We start from the raw sequence: 22,805 nt of genomic DNA on the forward strand, positions 1-22,805 counted from the left end.
TCAAGAGCCAATTTATCAGAATGGGAATGGCCACACTTTTCAGTCTCTGCTCCAGTATGTGGTTTTGGTCCAAAATACCACCTGGACCTGCCAGCTGTGTCATGATGTTGTTTCTAGTGAAACAGGTAAGTTAATTCAGTAGTTAACTATTGACAATACAAGAGATTCCTCTTACCTAGCATTTTAACCTTCACAAACAGTAGATTTTGTAAATAATCTAATGTAAGAATTGATGTTTGTCGAAAATTAGAGAAATGGTGACTGAGAAGCTGTAGACTTTTTACTACAACTCACTCTGACTAGATCATTAACTTCTATTAATTCTATTAATACTAATTCGTAAAATAAATAGTACTGTTTTCTACAATCTCTTTTAATATGATATATTCATATTGATTAATAATAAATTGTTTTTCAATTTGCCTATCAAATATCAATGCAATTGTGAATCATACTTATTTTTACTGTTTTTCCCACTTTCTTTCCTTGTAAAAACAACTTTGTTTAATTTAAGACAATATCGAATATTCTTCTAGATGGCGGCAAGTCTTAGACATTGTGTGATATTTTGTGCAAGCTGATAATACCGGTATGATTCTGCATCTCAGCTTTTTACCAAAGCCTAGCATAACCATGTACMATTTATGGAGCTCTAGTAAACAACTTATATACTTACTACATCTATAACAAAGTTTTAATAAACTTTCTTCTTCATCTATATTRTCTTAAAACTTGGGACAGTTTTATGTATGTAAGGACAAAATATCAGTGAAATTACTATCTGGGAAATTTTCATATATGTTTTTAATCACCATATTTATCTTTAGCTCAATAAATTTTAAATTAYAGCTTGCTTAGGCATTCTAATAAATTTTAAAGCATCTGAAGAAAACTTGTAAGTAAATTTAGGATAAATTTCTATGAAATAAGTGGAAATGGGAGTTAATGTAACTGACAGGTTTACCTTAACCTGAAAGCAATAATATCTAATATTTATAAATATATATATATATTTATATCCACTAATATTGTATTTCTATCCACTTGTCCTCCATTTAGCCAAGGAAGCATGCTTATATCTGCACATTACAGGGTTTGGCATTTTTATGAATAACAAGTTATCGGGAGATATATTCTGAATGTTTTGGTAGAAAAAAATCCTATTGCTTGTGTAAAAGGTTTTCTCACATAAAAAAAAAAAGGTTCTCTCAAAAGACTCTCAATTTTTAAAACCACTTTCAATATATCACATATCACGTAAAAGAAAAATTAAATAACCTCAGCGGAGTCGAGATTCTGAGAGAATATAAATTCATTCACAGTGAATTACTTTGCTACAGTGATTCCTGGAACTTGTTTACATCAGGTAGTTTAAACCGTAGTAAAGACCCATAACAAAGAAATAACAATCATAAGCTTCTTTATCTACATTTCCTAGACGAACACCAACATAGCTATAAAGATCAGCAGTCAGGGTACACTAGGATCAAGGCTGAAAGAATCAGTAAATACTTAAGCTCTTATGTCATTTCCACTTTATATAGAAAATATTTTTTTCCCATATTCCAAATAAACGGTCACCACTTCCTTTAACCATTAGCTTAAAATAACTGAGAAATTAAAAGGTGAAATACTGAATATGCTATAGCCGATGATAAAAAAATTTAATTAGTCTGTTTGCTCCTTTGAGATTAATTTTTAGAATTCAGTTCTCAGATGAGAGCTTCAAGCACTGCTATCTACTGCATGCAGAATACTTTTAAATTATAGTGACTGATGTTGTCACCCTGGTGCAGTTTGAGTGCTCCGAGTAACCAGAATTAATTGAAAGACCTTTCCAGATACCTTTGATTAAACTTAGTACTGACACTGATCTTTGTTGTGAATTGGGTGCACAGAATCAGGAGGTGAGTTCATTCACCTGTCACCGATGAAACTTCAAACACTCCGAAGAAACTTTCAGTTTCTTCAATGTTTCAGGCTTTCTGAATGTGTCTTGGGTTTTGGACCCTAAATTCTACAAAATTTCTGTATAAATGCTAGAGTAGGTATATTTCAACTGAAAGCTAAAATTGAGATCAAAACTCCTCCTCAGCTGCATATTGACATGCCTAAAATTACTCTTAAAATTTCCTGAAAGCTGCATTTCTTCTACTGAGCATGCACAGCATCTTGGTCAGSAGAGCACAGAGTGGCTCAGCCTTATGTTAGAAAAAAATCTCACTGGATTGAAAAAAAAACCCACAGAGCTATTTCAAATGCAGGAGTCATTTGGCAACAGTTTTCAGAATATACCTACACAACTGGAGTTTCTCCCAAACATGGCCAAAGAGCTCCCAGGTTCTCAATAGTGACTGCTATATTCATCAGGTAAACGACAATTCTTCACCTCCTGAAAGAACCCGGACTGCTCTCTGGAGAACATTAATCCCACAGAGACACGATGCAGACCCAAGACTTTCTCCCTGACTTCTCTTTGCATCCTTTTTACCTRGTGAAGACAGCTATCAGCCATCAACGTGTCCCACCTCCTTGAATCCTCTTTCCCRTTTATGGTTAGGGTTTTATTCCCATCCATGCAGTTTGTCTTCTCACTGACCAGTGAATATCTCCGTAGTCTACTTAATACTGAAAAGCTCATCAGGAAGGACAGAGAATGCCGCAATYCGGAACACATTCGGGTCTACCTATGGCACCGGCAGCATTTCTGTCAAGCTAGGAAGGRAAGCAAGCTTCCTTCCTCATCCCACGGCACTGCCGGCATTCTCTAGTGATTCTCACTACACAGGTCATTAAGGAATTGCCACAGTAGGAGTGGAGACCACTGCGGACCAAATGGTAATTTATGAGATGCATGCTTGCTTTTTATAATTGGGTTTTTTTTTGGTAGGCCTTGTAGGTAGCCCATGAGCAATTCCCAACATGCTGCCATTTAAGTTGCTAGTGAATCTCTGTGTAGTCATTTATTTGATAAGATAAAGCTATGGGGATTTCTGAAGTTTTTTTTTCTAGTATTTGAGACTGCTCTATTTATCACCACCTCTTCTAAAGCACGACCATCACAGTTAATCATAGTATCCAGTCAGAGTCAAGCCAAGAAAAAATACTGCATTTTCTCATAGTTTTTCAGCATCTTCACTTGTATGCACAAATGCATGGCTTTCAACAGTCTCTTTTACTCCAGCATTGCATAAAGAGGATTCCTGACACTTAATTTCTACAACTAAATCTAAATCCTTCTCAAAATCATTACAGTCCTCAAATATATCTTGCAGCTGTGGCTTCTAGGAGTCAAATTTTGCATTAGATCTAGTACTATGTGTGTTCTGCAGATGAGCTAATGCTTCTGTCATATTCAAATGAGCTTTATTAATTGACCTGTGCTGTCATTGTCTGTTCCTCTGGTAATTTACAATCATTTCATTTTCTCTACATTATTTTGATGTTCTTTTAATGCTGCATTTCATGCTAACATTTGAGGTCAGATGAGTCAGTGCTAATTGTGCCTGTCTTTTTACCTCAATTTATAAAAAGCTGACTTCACTTTATATAAAGGGTTTTTTTTTTTTTTTTTTTCTTCCCCAATCTGTATGACTTCTGGTGGAAAACAAAGCATCTCAGGTGACCGGGTGACTCAGTGACCAGGAATTAGATTTCTAACTCTGTTCCTGGCTTTGCAGAACATAATGGAATGAAGTGATATTGTCCTTTATGCCTAAATGGCTCCTCCCTCTTGTCAAGCAAGTGTCTTTCATTAATTTTTCCTCAACTCTATCTCCAGAAGTGGAACCAAACAAGCAGGCCAGGTAGCAGTTACGAGGTTTTCCTTATATTTCCTTTGCTGTTTAATGTTTTCGTTTTTTAGAAACTGAAGTGCTATCCTTCAAATCAAGTAATCTTTTCTACAAGTGCGTCATCTCCATCTCTTCGCCTCCTCAAATGAAGTTCACTGACCTGGGAGTTTCTCAACGATCTACCCTGGCTCTCAGTGTTTTGGAGCCCACATCAGGGAAATGTCAGGATGCTTTTTATTTTGGAAACACACATTCCTTTCTCATGCCTGTTGTAAATATTCTCTCCTTATCTTGCAAGTCCATCAAATGAAGAATAATTTTAGAGTTTCTACTCCCTGGAATTTCAAGTAGGGTGTCTGCAAATTAGCTAGGACTCTCAAAGCAGAACTTTGGAGAGGCAGGATTTTATACCGCAAGAGCGTGTATGAATGAGCTATCCCATATAATTGATGGAAAAGAGAAAAAGGAATTGAACTTACTAAATCTTCCGTATCCAAGGAGGAATATTGTTCCCAATCTCAGAGTAATGCTGTTGGTCCAACAAATGGACGTGTTCGGTGATGACTTTTAGCCCCTTGCACCTCACCAAGGTTGCAGAAATTCAGTACATTGCACATGTGTGAAAAGCAGCAGCCAGAAAGGTTCTAATCCAGACAAAGGTGTCTTCTTTGGTTGACTTAAAAGCATCCTTTTGCATGAGAGCTGTTGTATTCTGAAAACCTATAGCCTCCAAAATGGCATGACAATCTGCAGTGTTTTCAAGCAGCATCGAATTATTTATTTTTYGTATCTTATAGTAACAGTGTTCTTGGAATATCTGCCTGCCTCTGGCCTCTCAAAACCAGCTCAGTTCAGAAGACCAGCTATGACATTTCACAGAGACTGCTTTGGCTGATGAGTTTTTTCCCTGAAAAAATAGTGCTCAATTCATTATACTGATACTGATCTGTAGGCAATATCTAACACAAACTTTTCTCCGCTGCTTTGCTCTTACAAAGCAGTAAGAGCCATACTTTTCTGAGCAGCACAATCTCTTCTGCCAGTACAAAAAAAATCTTCTCCCTCTATGGCTGGGAATGATTTTTTTTTTTTTTCTCTTTTTTTAACGTTAGAAACTGTTCTTGTAATTTTTGCTTTCTAGTTCTTCTATATCCATATTACTTCAAACTATTTGTTCCAGTTCTTATTCTCCTGAAATCTATTTTCTTTTTTTTTCTTTTAATTTTATTTAAACACATTCTTGATCTTCTCCACAGAGACCACTTTAAGAAGTTGCAGGTAAAATCAGTCTTGAAAATATCTGCAATGGTAAAATCTCCTTACATAGAATATTTTCACTCACAGGCCAAAGGATCTCTGTTGGAGAAAACCACTTCTAGATGGCTCAACTACAAAAAAGAATGCTTGAAAATGCTCCAGGAAACATCTGTAGTTACTGGTAAGGAAATAAACAGCACAATACAGACAAGTGTTAAACTATTGTTCCTAAATATCCACTTTCTAAAATTCTTTACCCCACTCTGTGAAAGTGTGTCTCTGTCATTAAGTTCTGGATGTCCCATAGTCAGCTATAGCTTGATATGAAACATGAAACATGAAATTATGGCCACCTTTTGTCCTTGTTACAAGCCTATATCTATGTGATTCCTTGAGAAGCTGGTCCCGAGCTGCCACTGTGGATGGCACTGACAGCATTGTCGAGATGGGGGTACTACCAGTTTTAGACATGAACACGTCTTTTGGATGCCAGAGAGAGTTTCCATTTCAGTCTGAAGGAAGTCAAACCCATAGTTTTGGAAGGTGTGATAGTCCTAAGACAACAATCCAGTGGAATGAAAGCAGTTTCGATTTCTCCTTTAGAAAATGAGTCATTGCTGATAAGAATCCACAATACCTAGGCAAGGTAGAGTCTCATTTCTGCCTAGGCAAGGCAACTGCGGGCCTGTTCTTTTCTCACAAGACTCTTTATGCATTTTATGTTATGCTAATAAACAAAAGCAAATAAAGACAGAGACTAGGTTGCCCTATATTAATCTGACATTTGTAATAATTAGCTTCGAGTTTCGGTACCTTAGTTATGGTTCTATCCTCATACTTTTTGGATTCTTGGATGAAAGGCCACATAGCTTCTAAAGCTGGAGTGGACAGCAACTAGTGTTTAGTGTCTTCTCCAGAAAGGTAAGAGACAGAAACAGGTTCTGATCGCACATCTCCCAAGACTGATTCAGTAGTCTAAAGTTATTGTTTCTGTGCAAAATGAAAATTCATAATAACTCATTATATCATTCTTAATATAGTAAGCTCTGCTCAACTAGATGCCTGCTTAAGACATGGAACCAATAGACTAAGAGCATTTCAGTTATATTTCCAAAGAGGTAGAAAAGCATGAACGTGGATGGTTGCCAACCTCCCTATCAGTACATGAGTAATTGATTTGAACATGTATGTGAGCTGAGCCTATCTTAACATGTACTCATCATATTTGTCTTTGCAGCTGCATTGATTTCTTTTGCTTTCCTCTTTTCAATTGCTATTGCAAACAAATACCATTTATGGTTTCTTTTCTTCTGTTGTAACTCTTAATCTCACTCTTATCTGACTCATGTTCATTACCTTCAGCCTGTTACATTTCTAAAGGCCGGATAATGGACAAGGCTTAGAATTGAAACTTCCGTTTTACACACCTTAGTTTTCGAAATACAATCAGTCGTCTTTCTCTTGCAACCCTACTCTCCCTCACTTCCACTTATTTTTTCTCTAGGAGTTTCCCTCCTGCCTATCTTCCTTTATCTGCATTTTATTGAAAGACACTTCCTCCTTCTCCTCAAAAATCATGATGGCTTCTACAAACTTCATCTTTGGCTTCCATGGTTTCTCCTGTTGCACTTACTTCACATCATGTCATTGCAGATGGATTTCCCCAAGGTCATGTCTCAGGTCAAAGAAATAAATAATTAATTAGAGAAGTGGAAGAGCCTAGATAAGGCCAATGCATCCTTTCTATGCATCCTTTTGAAACCTCTTCTAACTATGGCATTCAATTTCATTCTAAGAATGTAATATATTAACAAATTATATAACTCAAAGAAAACTGTCTAAGTAGTTGCCTTCTCTCTCCTTTGGGGGGGTCTGTGAGACAGTAACAGGAGATAGTGCTGTTTGGGATAGAATTATTCTCTAGGAAATTAGCAACATCCACAGAAGAGAAGTAACATCCCTTTTTGCATTGTAAAACACTGCACTGTGAATTCATGCAGTTTGTCTATAATATCTTGTAAATACTCTTTGGATCATTGGTTGCCATTGCTCTCCATGTGACAGAATGAACCCATGCAATTTCAGGATACCTGGAGCAGTGCACAGTGGTTTTCACAGTTATTCATTGAATTTTTTTTTTTCTTTAAAAAAAACATGYATTTGCTTCTCTCCCCAGGAATACATTGTAATGGGACATTTGATCAGTTTGTTTGCTGGCCTTACTCACCTCCAGGAAATGTCTCTGTTCCTTGTCCTTCATATTTGCCATGGTTGGAAAATGGTAATGTCAAAGTGGTAACTTCTCTTGGAGTTGCTGGGAATCCAGCCCAGGGCCGAGCGGTGCTGGTCTCTGCTTTCACCATGTCCTCCTGTCTGAAGGCTTTCCTGTCTCACAGCTTTTCTGGCATTAGGCACTGACTTCCTATCAGTGTTAAGCTTTTTCTCACCATCTGCGCTCATTACAACTCCATTATTATCTGCTGCAAATGAACATTTCCAAGAATATGGAAATTCTGCCAGCCTTGATGAGCAGCAACACATCTAGGGTTCAGCTTCTGGAGTCTCCGCTGAAACCAAAAATGAAGCTTTCAGCCTGAAAAGTGCAAAGCCAAAGAAAGGTGTCTGAGCAGCTAGGACCTCTAGGAGGTGAAACTGCTCCACCAGCAAGTGGTGAATTGATCAAATGGGCTTTCCAGACAATGTTTTCCTGAACAGAGAGAGGCAGGGAGGTATTAAGGAAGGGAGAAAGTAAGAGCAAGAGTTGTTCGCTCTTAGAGCAAACAACCTTCCCCTTCTCCAAAATAAAATGGACTTTCCTACCAACACTATGTAGAGCTTCTGCTTCCCACATAATTTGCTTTCTTAGATATGTTTCTAAAATCACCTCCAAGCACCAGTATGTTTAAGCTCTTTAGCTTACAGGAGACTTTTGGGGGCTGCTTAGCCTAGCTTTCTCCAGGCCTACCCACATCTGATTTGGTAAACTGAATGAATAGTTCCGGAAGTTCTTGGACTTTTAAGCAGAAAGAGGCCCTGCCTTTATCTATCCTCTCAAATATCTGCTTCCATTTGGAATAAATTCACATCTTCACAATAGCATAGTATCATCTCCCTTCCCTCCACGTAATTAAAACTCATTTTTCCTCCTTTTTCTACCTGAATTTCTGCAAATACAAGATGTAAGACATAGCACCAATTCATGGAACTTTTCACTGCGATCATGATGGGAAAAAACCTCAGTTACTTCATCGTCTGGCACCCCTACCCTTGCCCCAGCACCTCTGGGGAAGCAGCAGAATGGTTTCTTGATGATCAGAAACCAACAAAACCTCTAAATTGCCTCTGAGTTACTGGGATTCCTTGGTTATTCATGTTTTGCAATTTTTTTTTCATACCTTGTGCAGAATAGGTCCTTAAGGACAACCCTCCATCTGTCTGAGGTGTGCCAAAATCGCAGTAAAAGCACTGACGTCCTTTTCTTCTGCCTAGGGAAGGGGTGTATATTGCAGCCCCATTACCTCTTGGACCCGATGTGCTGAGCGTTGGGTASGCAGTTCAGAGCCAGTTCTCTGTTCCTGTAACACTAAGTGAAAACAGATATTCTCATTGCTGCTACCACTCTTAATTAAATACTTTCGAACTGAAAGCCTCAAAGTTTGGTTAAATGCCAATTGAAGCCAGCTGTGGAGGACAGCTTTAAGATGATGTCAAGGAGCTAAAGGAGGTCTCATCCTTCTCAAAGGAAATAGGGGGCACTGCTGAACAACAAACATCAACCAGCATCTCCATACCGCTCCCTTGCTATTAAAGGCAAATTCTTGATATAGATAAGTGCATCACAGTGCAAGTCCAGGACGATTCATCAGTTCACACTACTTGCTGATTTGACCCCAAAATACATGTGCTATTGTAAATACTAGGTACTTACTGGGAACTGGTTTCTGCTACACTGAATTCCTGCTTTCTCCTAAGCAAATATGCAAAAGAAATAATCAAGGACAAGACTTTTTTGTTCCTTTTTGGGGTGCGGGGGAGGTAGTTTCTATTTCTGCAGAGAAAGGGAGAAATCCGTAAAGTGTGTATGAAAAATTAAATCTTTATTTTGACCTTTCAGACTAAATCTCTGTTTACTTCAGGCAGTGCAGGAAATGTATACAGAGTCTGTTTGGACCAGGGAATTTGGCAAACGAGAGAAAACTCCACAGACATTTGGCGTGATAGTTCAGAATGTTCTGAGAAAAATCATTTCAAACAAAACGTAAGTATGATGTTTTATATTATGGTTTTGATACTTAATCTTCTTAATCCCTTCTTGAGTAACTGATAAAACATGTCCACTGAATACCTGAGAACGATCGTCAGATTTCATTTAGATTACCAAATGGAAAGCTGTCCTTTTATTTAGAAGACAAGGATGAGGAAAGATTAAGGATGGGGATTCCTGCTTCAGATGTCACAAATTATTTTCAGAGTCCAGTGTTCACATGTATTGGCTTCTTCCTAATAAAATTAGAAAATACAGCAATTTGGCTATGGGTTAACTGAAATTCAGTGAATCTCGTAGTCAGTCCAAATTGCCAAAGTCTTAATTCACTTCCTGAGGCTTCTAGTATATAATGATCCATTAACTGGTTCTTTCAAATGGAAAAAGAGAGGGAGAAGCAAACCCGTATTTTCTATGTGTCCTGAATTTCATCTCAGAACTTAGTTGGGTAGCAGATAGGAAGACTACCATAGTGCAAACATCACCCTTCTTCCCTGCCTGACATACGCAGCCCAGATGCCAGGAAACAGCTCTACAGTACTTAAAAAAGAAAAGATTAAAAATACTCATTTTGATAGTGCTCAGCTTTTTATGCCATTTACAAGAAGCTTGACTGCATCTTCTGCATGAGAGGTTTGCCCCTACATTTGCTCAGTTCCTCCAGTCAAGTTACCCTTTGAGTAATGGACATGACTTCAAGCATTGAACAGGGAGTCCAGTCTTGCTGCCTGCTTGTACAACTGAAAAAGGTGAATTATTAAATTAAAACTGCGGAGTTTCAGATAACAGGAAAGTTTGCAGTTTCGTTGGTTTCATGCACTTTATTTGGCTTCAGGCTTCTCGTGCATTCTATTGCCACAAAATTCAGTTTAGCTAATATCAAAATTGTTCTTTGGTTAAGTTAGAGCTTATTATTAGCTCTCTTATTACTAGCTCACTTAGAGCTAATTATACTGTTTATTATTTATAATTGTTTCCTATTTCACTGAGTAATTATTGAGTACTTTATTAAACACTATTAGTTTGGCAAGCTCATGTATTACTTCRATCTTATTAAGCTGTTTAAACAGTAAATAGATGAGCCTCCAAAATTGCAGTTATTTATTCAAATATGATAAATATTCATGAGTACTGAGGGGCTTCCTGGTCTATTGATTTTTCTGGACTGTAAACTTGGGGGTGGGAAAACACCACATAAATTCATCTTGTGTGACCACAGTTTTTCTGAAACGTTTAACCTGATTTCTCTCCATACTAAATGTGATTTTGTACCTGTTTCTTATATTTGGTTCAAAAATTCCAAAATGTTAGGCATCCATTCATGTCAAATGCAGCAACTTCGTCTCATCTGCTTTAGTGTTGCTAAAATGCCACAGACAGGATAATAACTCACACTTTTATTAGATTAATTCCTGATTTTTTTGTTTTCATGAAGCTGAGTGACTAAGGGCTGTACTATGGGAATCACCCACATCCAAACTGCACTCGCTGTGCACTTTCACCCTCTCCAAGAAAGTTTTTATTAGCAAGCACAAGAGCCCTATGCTCTCCAGATAGTTCTAAATATCAAAAGCTAATTAGAGACAGAWCATTGCCAAGGAGAAAGTGCTACAATCCCTGGCAATGAGCAGTGGGATAAATAACAATGGAAAYAGTGAAATCACGGAAGAAAAGACACAAGTTCCAAGAAATTTTCTGCAGGCCAAATATGGCTAACAAATATTTCTGTGTCTCCCCTGCAGAGAAGCTTTTCTTGAGTTAGTAAAAGAAGAAAAACACACGGGAAGTAGACATAAAAATCTAAAATAGGACCCAAAATAGGTCTAAAATTGTTAGAAGTAGATGAGTTAGATGTCAGTCCAATTCACTGGTTCTAGAGAGAGAGAGAGAGATGAATCTCAAAATTGTACAGATATTTCACAAATAGAAATTGTGTGTTTGTGTACAGGTTTAATGAATTGATCTCTGCAGTTATTAAAGGACCACCATCAGTTTWGTGCTTATAATCATGTCAGTGATTAGCTATTATGAGGAATCAGAATTGCATTGGTGTGCCAGCAATCTTGAGACCTTAAATGACTTTAGATTTTATGAAGAAACAGACTATTCTCCGGGTGTCTCTTTAATGCACTGATTTTAAGAGAGAAAGTGCAGGGATCAGACATCAGAAACCTTCCATAACTATGTTGCAACACAGAAGAAATTGGGTATAAATTTCCTGATTTAATGTTCATGCCCTTCATGCATGAACACTAAGTAAATAACTTGATTGTTTTTCTTTTTTTCTTCCTAGGAAGAAGAACATACATTGCTCACCACTCTACAGTTGCTGTACACCATAGGATACTATTTCTCTCTCATCTCCCTTGTATTAGCTCTTTTTATACTGTTTTTACTCAGGTTAGTACAAACTCACATGCGTTTTTAGATTACAGATTGTGATATGCATGTTCTTCTTTTCATGTAATTCACTTCATTGTTTAACTTTAGACATAAACACATATATTTTAGGAATATGCATTGCAAAGGTAGTGCCAAAACACAATCCACTGAGGACAGGAACATGAATATACCTTTTTTTTTTTTTTTCATTTCTATGAAATGCATTCTAAAACAATACATTTTTTTCTCCCGTAGAAAACTTCACTGCACAAGAAATTACATCCATATGAATTTATTTGCATCTTTTATCTTGCGTGCTATCGCAGTTCTTATAAAAGACACCGTATTCTACAACACTTACTCAAAAAGACCAAATGATGAAACTGGGTGGATGTCCTACTTCAGTTCCGAGGTAGCTTGTTAGTTCTTCGCCCATTGTTCCTGCTACAAGCCATAATAGTTAAAAGTTACAGAAGTTTGCCGTATGGCAAGAAGTTTCCAAATAACTCTTAGATGAACTTTGAACAATGACAATTTGCTGATAAAGCTTAGGGTAATAAAGAAAAACTTTCTGCACGCATCTTATAATGCCTGTATGCAACCATAATTATTATTTGCAATTAGAATTATTATTGTACATGCCTACAATTATATTACATACGGTTCCAATTATAATACAGTGATATTTTAAATGAAGAACTGTGTTAAAGCTTCAAATAAAGCAAAGGTTATACTTAGTACTTTTCAAGTTCATAACCATGTGGTAATTTTAAAATGGTTAAGGTAACAAAGGGAAAACATTGTTGGAGCCTTTACATATAATAATAATTCTTGATCTCTCATTTCTACAGATTTTAATCATTTGCAGGACTGCCCAGTTTTTCATGCATTACTTTGTTGGGGCAAATTATTTTTGGCTATTAGTAGAAGGAATTTATCTCCATACGTTACTGGTAACTGCTGTACTCTCTGAAAGGCGACTGCTGCAGACATACATTGTGATTGGATGGGGTAAGAGCCTAATACCTTCCAAGTTCTTGATATTGTACTATTTTTAAATAAATGATAAATGCTTTATAAAGAAGGCAGAAAATTTTGCACTTTCAGTTGTTGCTTGTTTGGAAGTCAACTGTTGTCAGCAAAGATGTACCTAAAAATGATCCTTTAATTGCAGTTTAGTTTGACCTGCAAACACTGGAAATGAGTAAATTGTTTTATATTAACGCAGTATCTTCTACCACCAATTATTTTGAATTCCCAATGTCAGGAATTTACAAGATTTAGTCTGATAGGCATTGTGTATGGTATATCTGTATATCAGCAGTGAAGTTTTCCATTTCTGAGATGCAACTATACTATGGGATTCATTTTGTCTTTGAGCTACAGAAAGTGAAAGATGACAGGAGAAGGTTCATTTTTGTACAGCATCTAGATAAAAAATTGAAAAACATGTGAATTTGCACCACAAATGGCTATTACATATCTGTATTTTGAATGAATTATTCTGCCAGYTTAGCTCTAATTGACTGCCTCTTTTCTTTTCAGTTGTTCCTATTTTGTTTGTGGGCCCTTGGGGACTAAGCAGATCAAAACTAGAGAATACAGGGTAGGTTACAAAAATTGTTGGAAAATGTGGATTTTGAAGAATAATGACAATGACTGAATGCATTCATTATTCAATGAATGAACCAATAAAAGTAACKTAAACAAGGCTCACAYCGAATCACAGAATGGTTAAGGTTGGAAGGAACCTCCAGAGATCATCTAGCAGGGACACCCAGAGCATGTGGCACAGGGTGGCATCCAGGTGGGTTTGGAAGACCTCCAGAGAAGGAGACTCCACAACTTCTCTGGGCAGCATGTTCCAGGGCTCTGTCACCTTCATAGTGAAACCCCTATAAACATCAGTCTTGTCATTCTGCTTGTCTTTAATGATGCTGTTGTAAATTATATCACATGTAATTTCTTTGTTTCATTTCTATTTCTATTCATGGTTACTACTGAATCTTGTTTTGGACTTTAGATTATTAGATTATTTAGATTTAAATTTAAATGTGACACATCAGGATCACGTAGTATAAATGACAAACGACAGTCTCATTGGGTTTCAGACTAATTAGTAAAGCAGAAGGGCATAAGACAAATTAGATGTAGTTTGATTCGGAGAAAAGACGACAGCTTCAAGGAGATATATGAATACTATTAACCAGTCAAGAATACTGGTCACAATTCACAACGTACCCAATTATAATTTAAAGAACTGCATGGCCAAATGTGGGTGCAAATATACAATGGTGCGCATCCAAAGAATTAAGTTTACTAGATGGTTCTGAAGTCTGCAGTCTAGGAAAACCTCTCCCAAGATTTTGAGTACATAATAAAAGACCTTATGAGAAACTACAAGTACAGTTATTGGCAAGACTCTCCTCCTAATTTTAGGAAGTTGGTATTTCTCCTGAATTCCTGCTAAGAATGAAAGTTGTTTTGAAAGTAGAGTTGTTTTTGAAATGGATTTAATTTAAGGTTTATAACTTATATGAATGTAATGTATCCATACTTTAAATTATTCTTCAGGTGTTGGGGAACAAATGAACACATGGGAATCTGGTGGATCATCCGAGGACCAATGCTGTTTTCCATTACAGTAAGGATTAAATTGTCTGTTGCCAATAGCTTTCAGAATTATATAGGTAGATTTAAAGTTATTTAATAATAATTATAAAATAATTATAATTATAAAATTATTAATATATTAATATAATAATTATTATAAAATTWTTTATAAATTAAATGAATTTTTAAAAAAAACTATCCACTAACAATATATGACTCCATTTTCTAAGTAATTATTATCACTCATACTTTTATAAAATATATACAAATAGTGTTATAGTACTTCTTGTAAATAACCAATATGCTTTTTCTTTCAAGGTTAACTTTGGCATCTTCTTAAAAATACTCAAGTTGCTGATTTCCAAACTAAAAGCCCAGCAAATGAGCTTCCATGATTACAAATACAGGTATGGACCATATTAACTTCATTATATGAGTAATCAACCTATTTCCATTTTCCTCCAAATCCAAAGCTCTAAATATCTCAACTATATCATCAAGATCTATTTAACACGCCTGATGTTTTGCATTATATTCTATTTTATACTGCTTTAAAATTTGCCAAACTTTCCAAGGTTCTAATTAAAATTCTTAGAGCYACAAGTCTTTCTCAGAGCTTCTGCTCTTTGGATATTTTTCTTTCATTCATGCAGATACATTCCTTGGTAAAGAAGGTTCCCTTCCATTAAAATTATTCTGGTTGCATTTTTAAAAGTTAGAAATTTGCCAGCGGAATCATGGAAGTGCTTTGTACAGCCACACARATATTCTCCAGTTTTCAGAAGGGATAGAAAGGTTTGAGAACCCTGGTAACAGAACACTCATATTTAGCTATATAAATATTTATACTGTTACCTAGCAGCAGAATTTTGATAATATTGACTTCTGTATTGAATTTCTTACCCATAACTTCCTTTTCTACACACAAAGCCAAGATTCTCTTTTCTGATAGTGTACTCCAAAATTCAGATTTGGGATTCTGTCTTCAAAATACTAACTTGAATCATTCCACAGATGGTTTTGAAGAAATATTTCTGCAGTCATTTCCATGGGGCTAAATTTTCCATTTTGCATTAAGGATATTGAGAGAGAGAATAATCAAATGTTTTATTTTTAAGATTGGCAAGATCTACGCTTGTGCTGATTCCGCTGTTGGGTATTCATGAATTTGTATTTACCTTCATCACTGATGAACAGGTGGAAGGTTTTCCAAGACATATAAGGCTTTTTATTCAGCTGACAATGAGCTCATTTCATGTGAGTACCATATTGAACGTTTTTCTTTAAGGATCGAGTATCCATATGTATTTGTTTTATAAAATGTGTGCATGCCACAGATATACACTGTTCTTATTATTATATTATACCCCAGCCTATAATGGTTTTTAATATGCTATTGCAATAACAAAATAATAATAAAAAGTAACAAAGTATTCAAAATATGACAATACCAAAAACCAAAAAAGGGAATTTGACATTTTCAGAGATATTATGTCCCATGTTCTCTAATAATAGATGACAATTCTGAAAAGAAGATTGATTTTCCTGCTTCACCCTTCTTAGTGATACAAGTTAGAAATCTTGAGGTTTCCCTTCCCTAATGAGTCACCAACTCCTGCTCTGGTCATCAAAAGTCCTTACCACTTACTAGTTCAGTATCTTAATGTTCATCTGCCCTCTTCTACAGTGTGAGACATGAGGTCACCAAAACATTATGGGCCAATTCAGAGAGATCTTTGTGTTTAACCTGTGTCATGCACCAGCGCTGGATATTTGCCATTGTTGCTGAGTCTGTAATCAAAAATTTACTCTACATCATGAGGGGGAAAAGTTTGCCTGCCCAGGCAGGCAGCACAGAGCCAACGTTGCACTGTTACTCTAAGAGGGACTACTGATAAGGGGCTGAAGTGTGTGCTCCTCAGTTAGTCATTTCCTAACTTGGAAAGGCTGCAGTGACTAGATATTATTTCTAAGCAACACTTACCAACAGTAAGTCATTTTAAGTGAAAAATTTATTTACAGGCTGGTGCAAAAAAAATCTGATACAGAAGATATGTTGCTCATCCCTAGTAGAAAGTACAAATTTAATTCCATTTAGAGGACTTTGCACGATTTCTGCTACATAGCAAGCATCAGCAGCAAAACTTATTCTTGGAATACCCAGAGATCTTAATGTTTATTGCAGATTCCCTTTCTTAACTGCAGTATTATTTGTAAAGGGATTAGTAAAAAGGCATATAAACTGGACCCAATTACATTTGTTTAGTCTGTAAATCTTCTCAGTAGTTTTAAAATAGTTGAATTGTTTTGTTAAAGAAAAACAATTACCTCTGGGATCTCATCTGGAGGCTTTAGCTCAAATGTTTTCAAGGAACACAGAATTAAATTCTAAACACCAATTCCTATTTAGCTATTATGTTTATTTGCTTTAGGAAAAGGAGTAAATTAATCATCTTGGTTTACTGATATATGTGGACTAACAGCCACAGGAAAAAAAATTATTTATCGTGCATTAGAAGTAGTTACTTAATGAGTACTTAATGCCATTCTCAATAGAACTAAAGGACAATGATAAGGCCTAAACAAATATGTATGTTTTTCTGYAGGAAATGAGTGTTTCTTCAGGATTTCTAATTCTTCTTTTTCCCTTTCCCAAAAATGTATGTCTTGAAATTCACAGTCATAGTAGAAAGATCTTAAAGTATGAAGTTACAAACACTGCAAACGTATTAAACATGAGGAATAAATCATATATAAAATTATATAAATTTGCCATTTGTTGTGATTTCACAGTGTTTTTTCCTGGAGATTCAGAATCTGTTTTTTCTTTCTTCTTCTGTGAAAGCAGTAGTTTCATAGAATTATTGAGTAGGAAGAAGTCTGTCCTACAACATCCCACTGAGATAGGACTTTACCTACCACTAGAGCAGGTCAGGCATGATTTTGTCTACTTGGGTCTTGAAAATCTCTGAGAATGGTGAGTCCACAGCCTCTAGGCATGACTTGTTACAGTTCTGCACTATACTTTAGGTGAAAAAAAAGACTTTTCCTGGTATTTAGTAAGTCCTTCCAGGGTACAGCTTGTGACTATTGTCACTTAGCATTGCCACAGAGATTTGGTGTCATCATTTTGAAGMTGACCTTTAAATAGCTATAGGATGCTATTAATTTTTTCACCCTCTCTTAGCTTCCTTTCCACTAAATTAAACATGCCCAACTCTATCAGTGTCGCATAACAGGACATGTACTCTAGATCATTGATTATTTTGGTAGACCTTGTTAGTCTCACTGTAGTAGTCTCTGTCACTGTCACACTGTAGTCACACTCTAGTCTCACTGTCTTTTCCCAGTAATTAGTTTCTTAGGTGTGAGAATCAGCTTCAGAATGGCAGAATGCCTTCCTGCTGCAGTATCTAGGCAAACCATGCTCCAATCTGTGAAGATGCTTCTGCCCAGTAACCCAGGAACCCCATCTAGGAATGAGAATCTAACTCTTCTGCTGCACAAAATATCTTTGTGAGCATTTTAGACACATCTGAGTCAGAAGATTCCCTAACAACGGATAACAAGAAGTGAAATGAGTATGTTTAGCTGTTACAGTGTTACATTAGTGTGCTAGTAGGTGTTAAAAATCTAGGCAATTAATCGAATCATGGTTCATTCCTATGCAATAATGATTGTTGTGCAACATCTGGTGAATACTGAACACAAGTGTGTTTATAWGTGTTTGCTTAGTGGAAATAAGAATTTCAATTAATAAGTGCTTTTCCAACATAAACATACAAGTCATTGCTCATTTGATGTTATGACTCTAAACTTCTTTGACTAATTATTCTAAATTAATGTGTTTGACTGCTACTTGAATGTCTGATAACTTAAGATTCGATATTTACTCTCCACAAACCTCCTAGTTTGTAATTGGTGGTGGTGGGTTTTTTTAACCAACTCTTTCTAAGAACTCTTTTCTTTAATTCTTTAATTTTACTTCTAATGTTAGAAATAGTGCATCTTACTCTGTTGCAATTGGTTTTAGTTAAGAGTTTATACTTACATCTTTGTTAACTTGAAGGTCTTCTTGAAATGCCACCTGGAAACTTCAGTGTTTTTCCCTGAATTTCAGAACAGGCTCCTTCTTTGTCATTGATTGACATTTTTCTAACTGTTGTGACAGAAATATATATTGAATACCATAAATTAGCAGTTTCAAAYATGACATGGAATAAATATCCTCATGAATTTACCTATCATTTACCTGAACGGACAATATCCAAAAGTGTGTGTGTGGAAATAGTTGAATGATATCAACATTATTTCATCTGATTGTGACACCTTTTTCCTTTTGATATGAACATTGCCTTGAGACTGATATTCTACAGTATTTATTCTCTGTCTTAGATGTATTTAGACATACTGAAGGAAATGCATTTCCTGAAGCAATTGCAATAAATTCATGAATCTGTGCCAGAGTGTTAGAGATGTACACCTGTCAGCTGTTTTGGGTTGAGATCAAAGAAAGGAGAAAAATGGGAAGGGTAAAGTTTGTTTTGGCTTAAAACAAGTTTTATTTCTAGGTTTCAAGCTCCTCCTTCCCCCCCCCCTTTTTTTTTGATCCCATGTCTAAGTCAATTTAAAAAGAGAAATGAAATTTCAGAACAGTCAGAACATCTTTTATAGAGGTACAGAAAGAAAGCAACTTTTTTCAAGTTACTAAAATAATATTCCTTTGGGTAGCTGAAATTTCAAATTCAAACAAAAGCATGACTAATATCGTACCCCAGGTTGCATTTTTGGATGTTTTACCAAACCTAGAAATAGCAACACTTGCTGTGCAACAGAGGCTGTTTGAAAGGCATGTCATAGCAAACTAAAGATCAAGTGGGTTGGAAAGTCTCTGTTCTTGAGCATCTGCACCAAAACACCTGCAAATGTGCCTCATGTTTGCTAAAATAATATACAAAACCAAGTACTTCAGCAACCAGTGAAAACAGAAAATTTCCTCTTTGAAAATTAAGGAAGCAAGGCTTTTCTTATATTTATAGTTGTAATATTTACGTGATCTTTAAAATAAGACTTCAGAAATAGGTATTTCCTGTACCAGTTAACATGTCTTCTCTTTCTCTTACAGGGATTTTTTGTAGCAGTTTTATATTGTTTTGCTAATGGAGAGGTAAGAGGCTCATTTGATTAGCTAAATATATTAGTGAACACCAAACAGGATGCAAATACCAGCTACCAATGGTTATTTGACAGCAAATCTACCTTATTTTAAACTACCTTATTTTAAAATGCTTCTGTCCAAAGAGCTCTCTCTCATAGGTCTGGATTCAAATGCAAATTATTTCCACTGAAGCACGAATTACTGCATGGTATTGTGGATGCTTTGGATATCCTGGGGTGTGTAAACACCGCTATAGGTTTATCCTCAGCCACCTGAATACCACTTTTTATCAGATGGTATCCCAGACTTTATGTCTGGCCTGGATAAACCTTTGTTCTGCTCAGCCCTGAAGTCCATGAGAAGCTGCCAAATTTGGGGTACTWAATTATCTTAGAAAGCAATAATTTWAAAATATCATTTCATGCACATATTGCTCAGGGCATCCCAAAATTTGATGAGGGGATTTCTTTGCTGGAGATTGCTTCCTGATAAGCCTCAAAGCCAATCAGAGATTCARTTTCTCAGTATTTAAGCAGATCAATCATGGCTATTGTGTAAGGAAATGACAGCAAAGAAATCAAAGAATAATTCAAAAGGGAAGGGACTTCAGGAGGTGAAATCTATGGTTCAAAGTAGAGTGAAGATTGAATTTAGACACAGTCCAAGGACAGAGAKTCCGTCACATCTCTGGTTCCCTGTTCCAGTGCTTTAGCATTTTCATAAGGAAACACATTTTCCATATACCCAATTGGAACTTACCCTATTCCAATTCATGATCCTTTGTCTCTTGTGTCTCCTCAATAGCAAGCTTGGTTTTTAGGCTTTCTCTGAAACCCTGTCTTCCCCCAAATGAACAAGCCCTGTTCAGCCTTGTTCTCTCAGCATCTCCTCAATGTGCTGCAGCCCTGGCCTCTACTGAACTTACTCAAATTTATCAAAATAATTCTTGCGCTGGGGCCCAGAATTGGATACAGCATTCAGATGTGGTCTAACAGATGTTGAGTGAAGGGGAATTATCATTTCCCTTGATCTCCTGGCACTGCTCTGTTAGTACAGCCCACTGCACTGTAAGCCTTCATCACTGTCTCAGCTGCAGGCAATCTCTGCATTACTGCACTGACTTGCCACAAACCCACCTGAAGAAATGCATTTATTTTGTGTGTTTCACCTCATTTAATATTGAGTGTCTAATAGCTTTCTAAGTTAAAGCCTGTTGTCTATATTCCGCTTTTACTTAATGGTAAGAAAAGGGCAATTCCAGAGGGTGTTATATTAATCTAGACCTACCTACCTCCTCTTTAGGTAGAATTGTGGTTTAAATTACTTTAGTGCAAGTTCCTGACAGTATTTGCTTGCTTTTTACAATAGTAGCTCTGCCCTTCTGACTGGAAACTAGAAACTACCCATAGATAGATAACCACATAGATAGATGGATAGATAGATAGATAGATAGAGAGAGAGAGAGGAGAGATAGATAGAAAATATCTATAGTTATATTATGAAATTATTTTCCCAATAGCTTCCCAGTTCTCCTCTGAGAACTTGGGTCAAAATAACATAATAATAAGAATTCTTTAATGCATGTTCATTGGCTTTCCTATAAACAAAACTTCTGTTACATACTGAAGCCACCCTGCTCCTGCAGCAAGGTTTTGCCCCTGTCTGTGCACATTCACAGTGGAGATCTTCACTGTTTGTAATAAGCAGACACTTACCATGTGTACCATAAATAGACACTTACCATATATCAGCAGTATTCAACATCGTGGCACAGCCAGTGGACAAGATAGCAGCATGCATGTACAGAAATACTTCACTGACAAATACATGGTTATATGACTTCACCAACAAATACATGAAGAAATACATGAAGCCCTTCTTCCTAAAGGCACCAGGGAAACAAATGAGATGGGCACTGCATTCGCAAATGAGACAGGCAATTTCTGAGCTACTTAAATAAAACACAGAACTGGCAACTGAGGTGCAGGAATAATTCTCTAACATTTATAAACACAGTTACTAATACCTCTCATCAGCTAAAAGTTGCTCTTTTGGCCTTCTAGYTCCTTGTTGCAGAGAGATTTCTCGGGCCAAAGGGAATGTTACTCCTGTTTAAAGCGGAGGCACGTCCTGTTCCTCTGTGCTGGCTCTGGAGTCTGCTGTCTGCCTGCAGCGCTCRTGCTGGGGTCGTGCACGTAGCAGGCTGCTCACTGCTGCAGGTTTCAGGCAGGCTGCCAAATAAARAGCCTTAACCAAACAAACCAGATATCCAAGCACAAAACTCAGCCAAAGCAGAGTGGCCCTCGCACCCCCAGCCTGTAGGCTTTCCTCCTCCTCACTTCAACAGGCTATAAACACTGCAGTTCATGAAGAACTTGAGCTCTTCCAAACCTCAAGTTATGATCTCAGCATATAAAATTACAGAGATAAAGGGGCTACAAATGACTTTGCTAAGTTATAGTGAAGAGGGAAGGACCACGGGTCCAGATTCTTAGGGCTGACTTGGCAAACAAACCTTCTCTTTCTGTCCTGCAACAACCTCAGCTGTTGTTACATGCACTGTGAGGGTCAGGAAGCTCAGCACCTCCACCATCCTCCTGGTTTCGTAACTAGCATTTGGATAAACAGAGTGAAGGGTGGTCAGCTGAGCTGGCTGTGGACCAATTACTTCCTTATTCCCACAGGTGAAAGCAGAACTCCAAAAGCAATGGTCCCGCTTCCTGCTGGCAGACCCCTTTGGCTGTAAGCTCTGCTTTCTTGGAGAAAACATCAAATACCTTAGGAAGTGTTCGCAGAAACCAAAGAAGCAGCACGTTGGCAGCAACACCTTGTGTCAGAAAGTGATCGAGCCCTGGAATATGCAGCTTCAGCAGGTGTTGGTGAAGAACAGGACAGATATCTGCCCAGGCTGTGCTCTGCCATCCTGTCCACGAGCAAGCATGTCAGACAGCAGTGAAGAAGTCACTACTGGAGAGACAACTGAGGAGGTCTTTGAAGAAAGTGAATGTTCCTAACCTGTGATGGCCAGGAGAAGACAGGCTTGCTAGGCTGAATTGTTCCTGTTGACCAGTCTGGAAGATAACTGATGAGGATATACACAGGATGTAATCTGGGCATGAATAGGACTCCAGATACATATATTTTTGTCCTAGTAGCTTCATTCACACATGTCCACCATTCTATTCATATTATAAAGTTGTGTATTTATTTTACAACTTCACAAATAAAGATATGAGACTAAAAGGCTTTTATTTCTTGTAGGATTTTCTCAGTATTAAGAATTAAATCTATTTAATCCGTACAGGATGGATATTTAAATGAAGTATTACTTAGTAAA

At 36.8% G+C, this 22,805-nt stretch overlaps 1 protein-coding gene and 1 long non-coding RNA gene across 2 annotated transcripts; one reads left to right on the forward strand and one right to left on the reverse strand.

Moving 5' to 3' along the window:
• The first annotated feature begins 20 nt into the window (after positions 1-20).
• On the forward strand, positions 21-22,755 carry GLP2R (glucagon like peptide 2 receptor). Its single transcript, XM_026047004.1, has 13 exons — positions 21-125; positions 5,139-5,232; positions 7,228-7,332; positions 9,188-9,313; positions 11,613-11,715; positions 11,953-12,109; positions 12,549-12,708; positions 13,243-13,303; positions 14,272-14,341; positions 14,629-14,717; positions 15,429-15,567; positions 19,436-19,477; positions 22,153-22,755. Exons 1-13 carry the CDS (start codon positions 21-23, stop codon positions 22,480-22,482), a joined length of 1,581 nt encoding a protein of 526 aa, XP_025902789.1. The 3' UTR covers positions 22,483-22,755.
• On the reverse strand, positions 9,469-18,576 carry LOC112953886. Its single transcript, XR_003250633.1, has 4 exons — positions 18,563-18,576; positions 18,362-18,469; positions 12,059-12,141; positions 9,469-9,551 (listed from the first exon to the last, which is right to left on the reverse strand). It is a non-coding gene; the product is annotated as an uncharacterized LOC112953886 (long non-coding RNA).
• Positions 22,756-22,805: the final 50 nt, after the last annotated feature.

This window comes from Nothoprocta perdicaria, unplaced genomic scaffold, assembly GCF_003342845.1.
Source record: "Nothoprocta perdicaria isolate Ctin4 unplaced genomic scaffold, notPer1 scaffold_469, whole genome shotgun sequence".
Taxonomy (NCBI): domain Eukaryota; kingdom Metazoa; phylum Chordata; class Aves; order Tinamiformes; family Tinamidae; genus Nothoprocta; species Nothoprocta perdicaria.

Bases quoted from the DNA above. Each gene is read 5' to 3' on its own strand.
- GLP2R (XM_026047004.1), top strand. From the start codon at position 21: ATGGGAATGGCCACACTTTTCAGTCTCTGCTCCAGTATGTGGTTTTGG. The intron at 9,314-11,612 runs GTATGATGTTTT...CTTCCTAGGAAG, and splicing joins TCATTTCAAACAAAACGTAA to AAGAACATACATTGCTCACC. The intron at 14,342-14,628 runs GTAAGGATTAAA...TTTTCTTTCAAG, and splicing joins CAATGCTGTTTTCCATTACA to GTTAACTTTGGCATCTTCTT.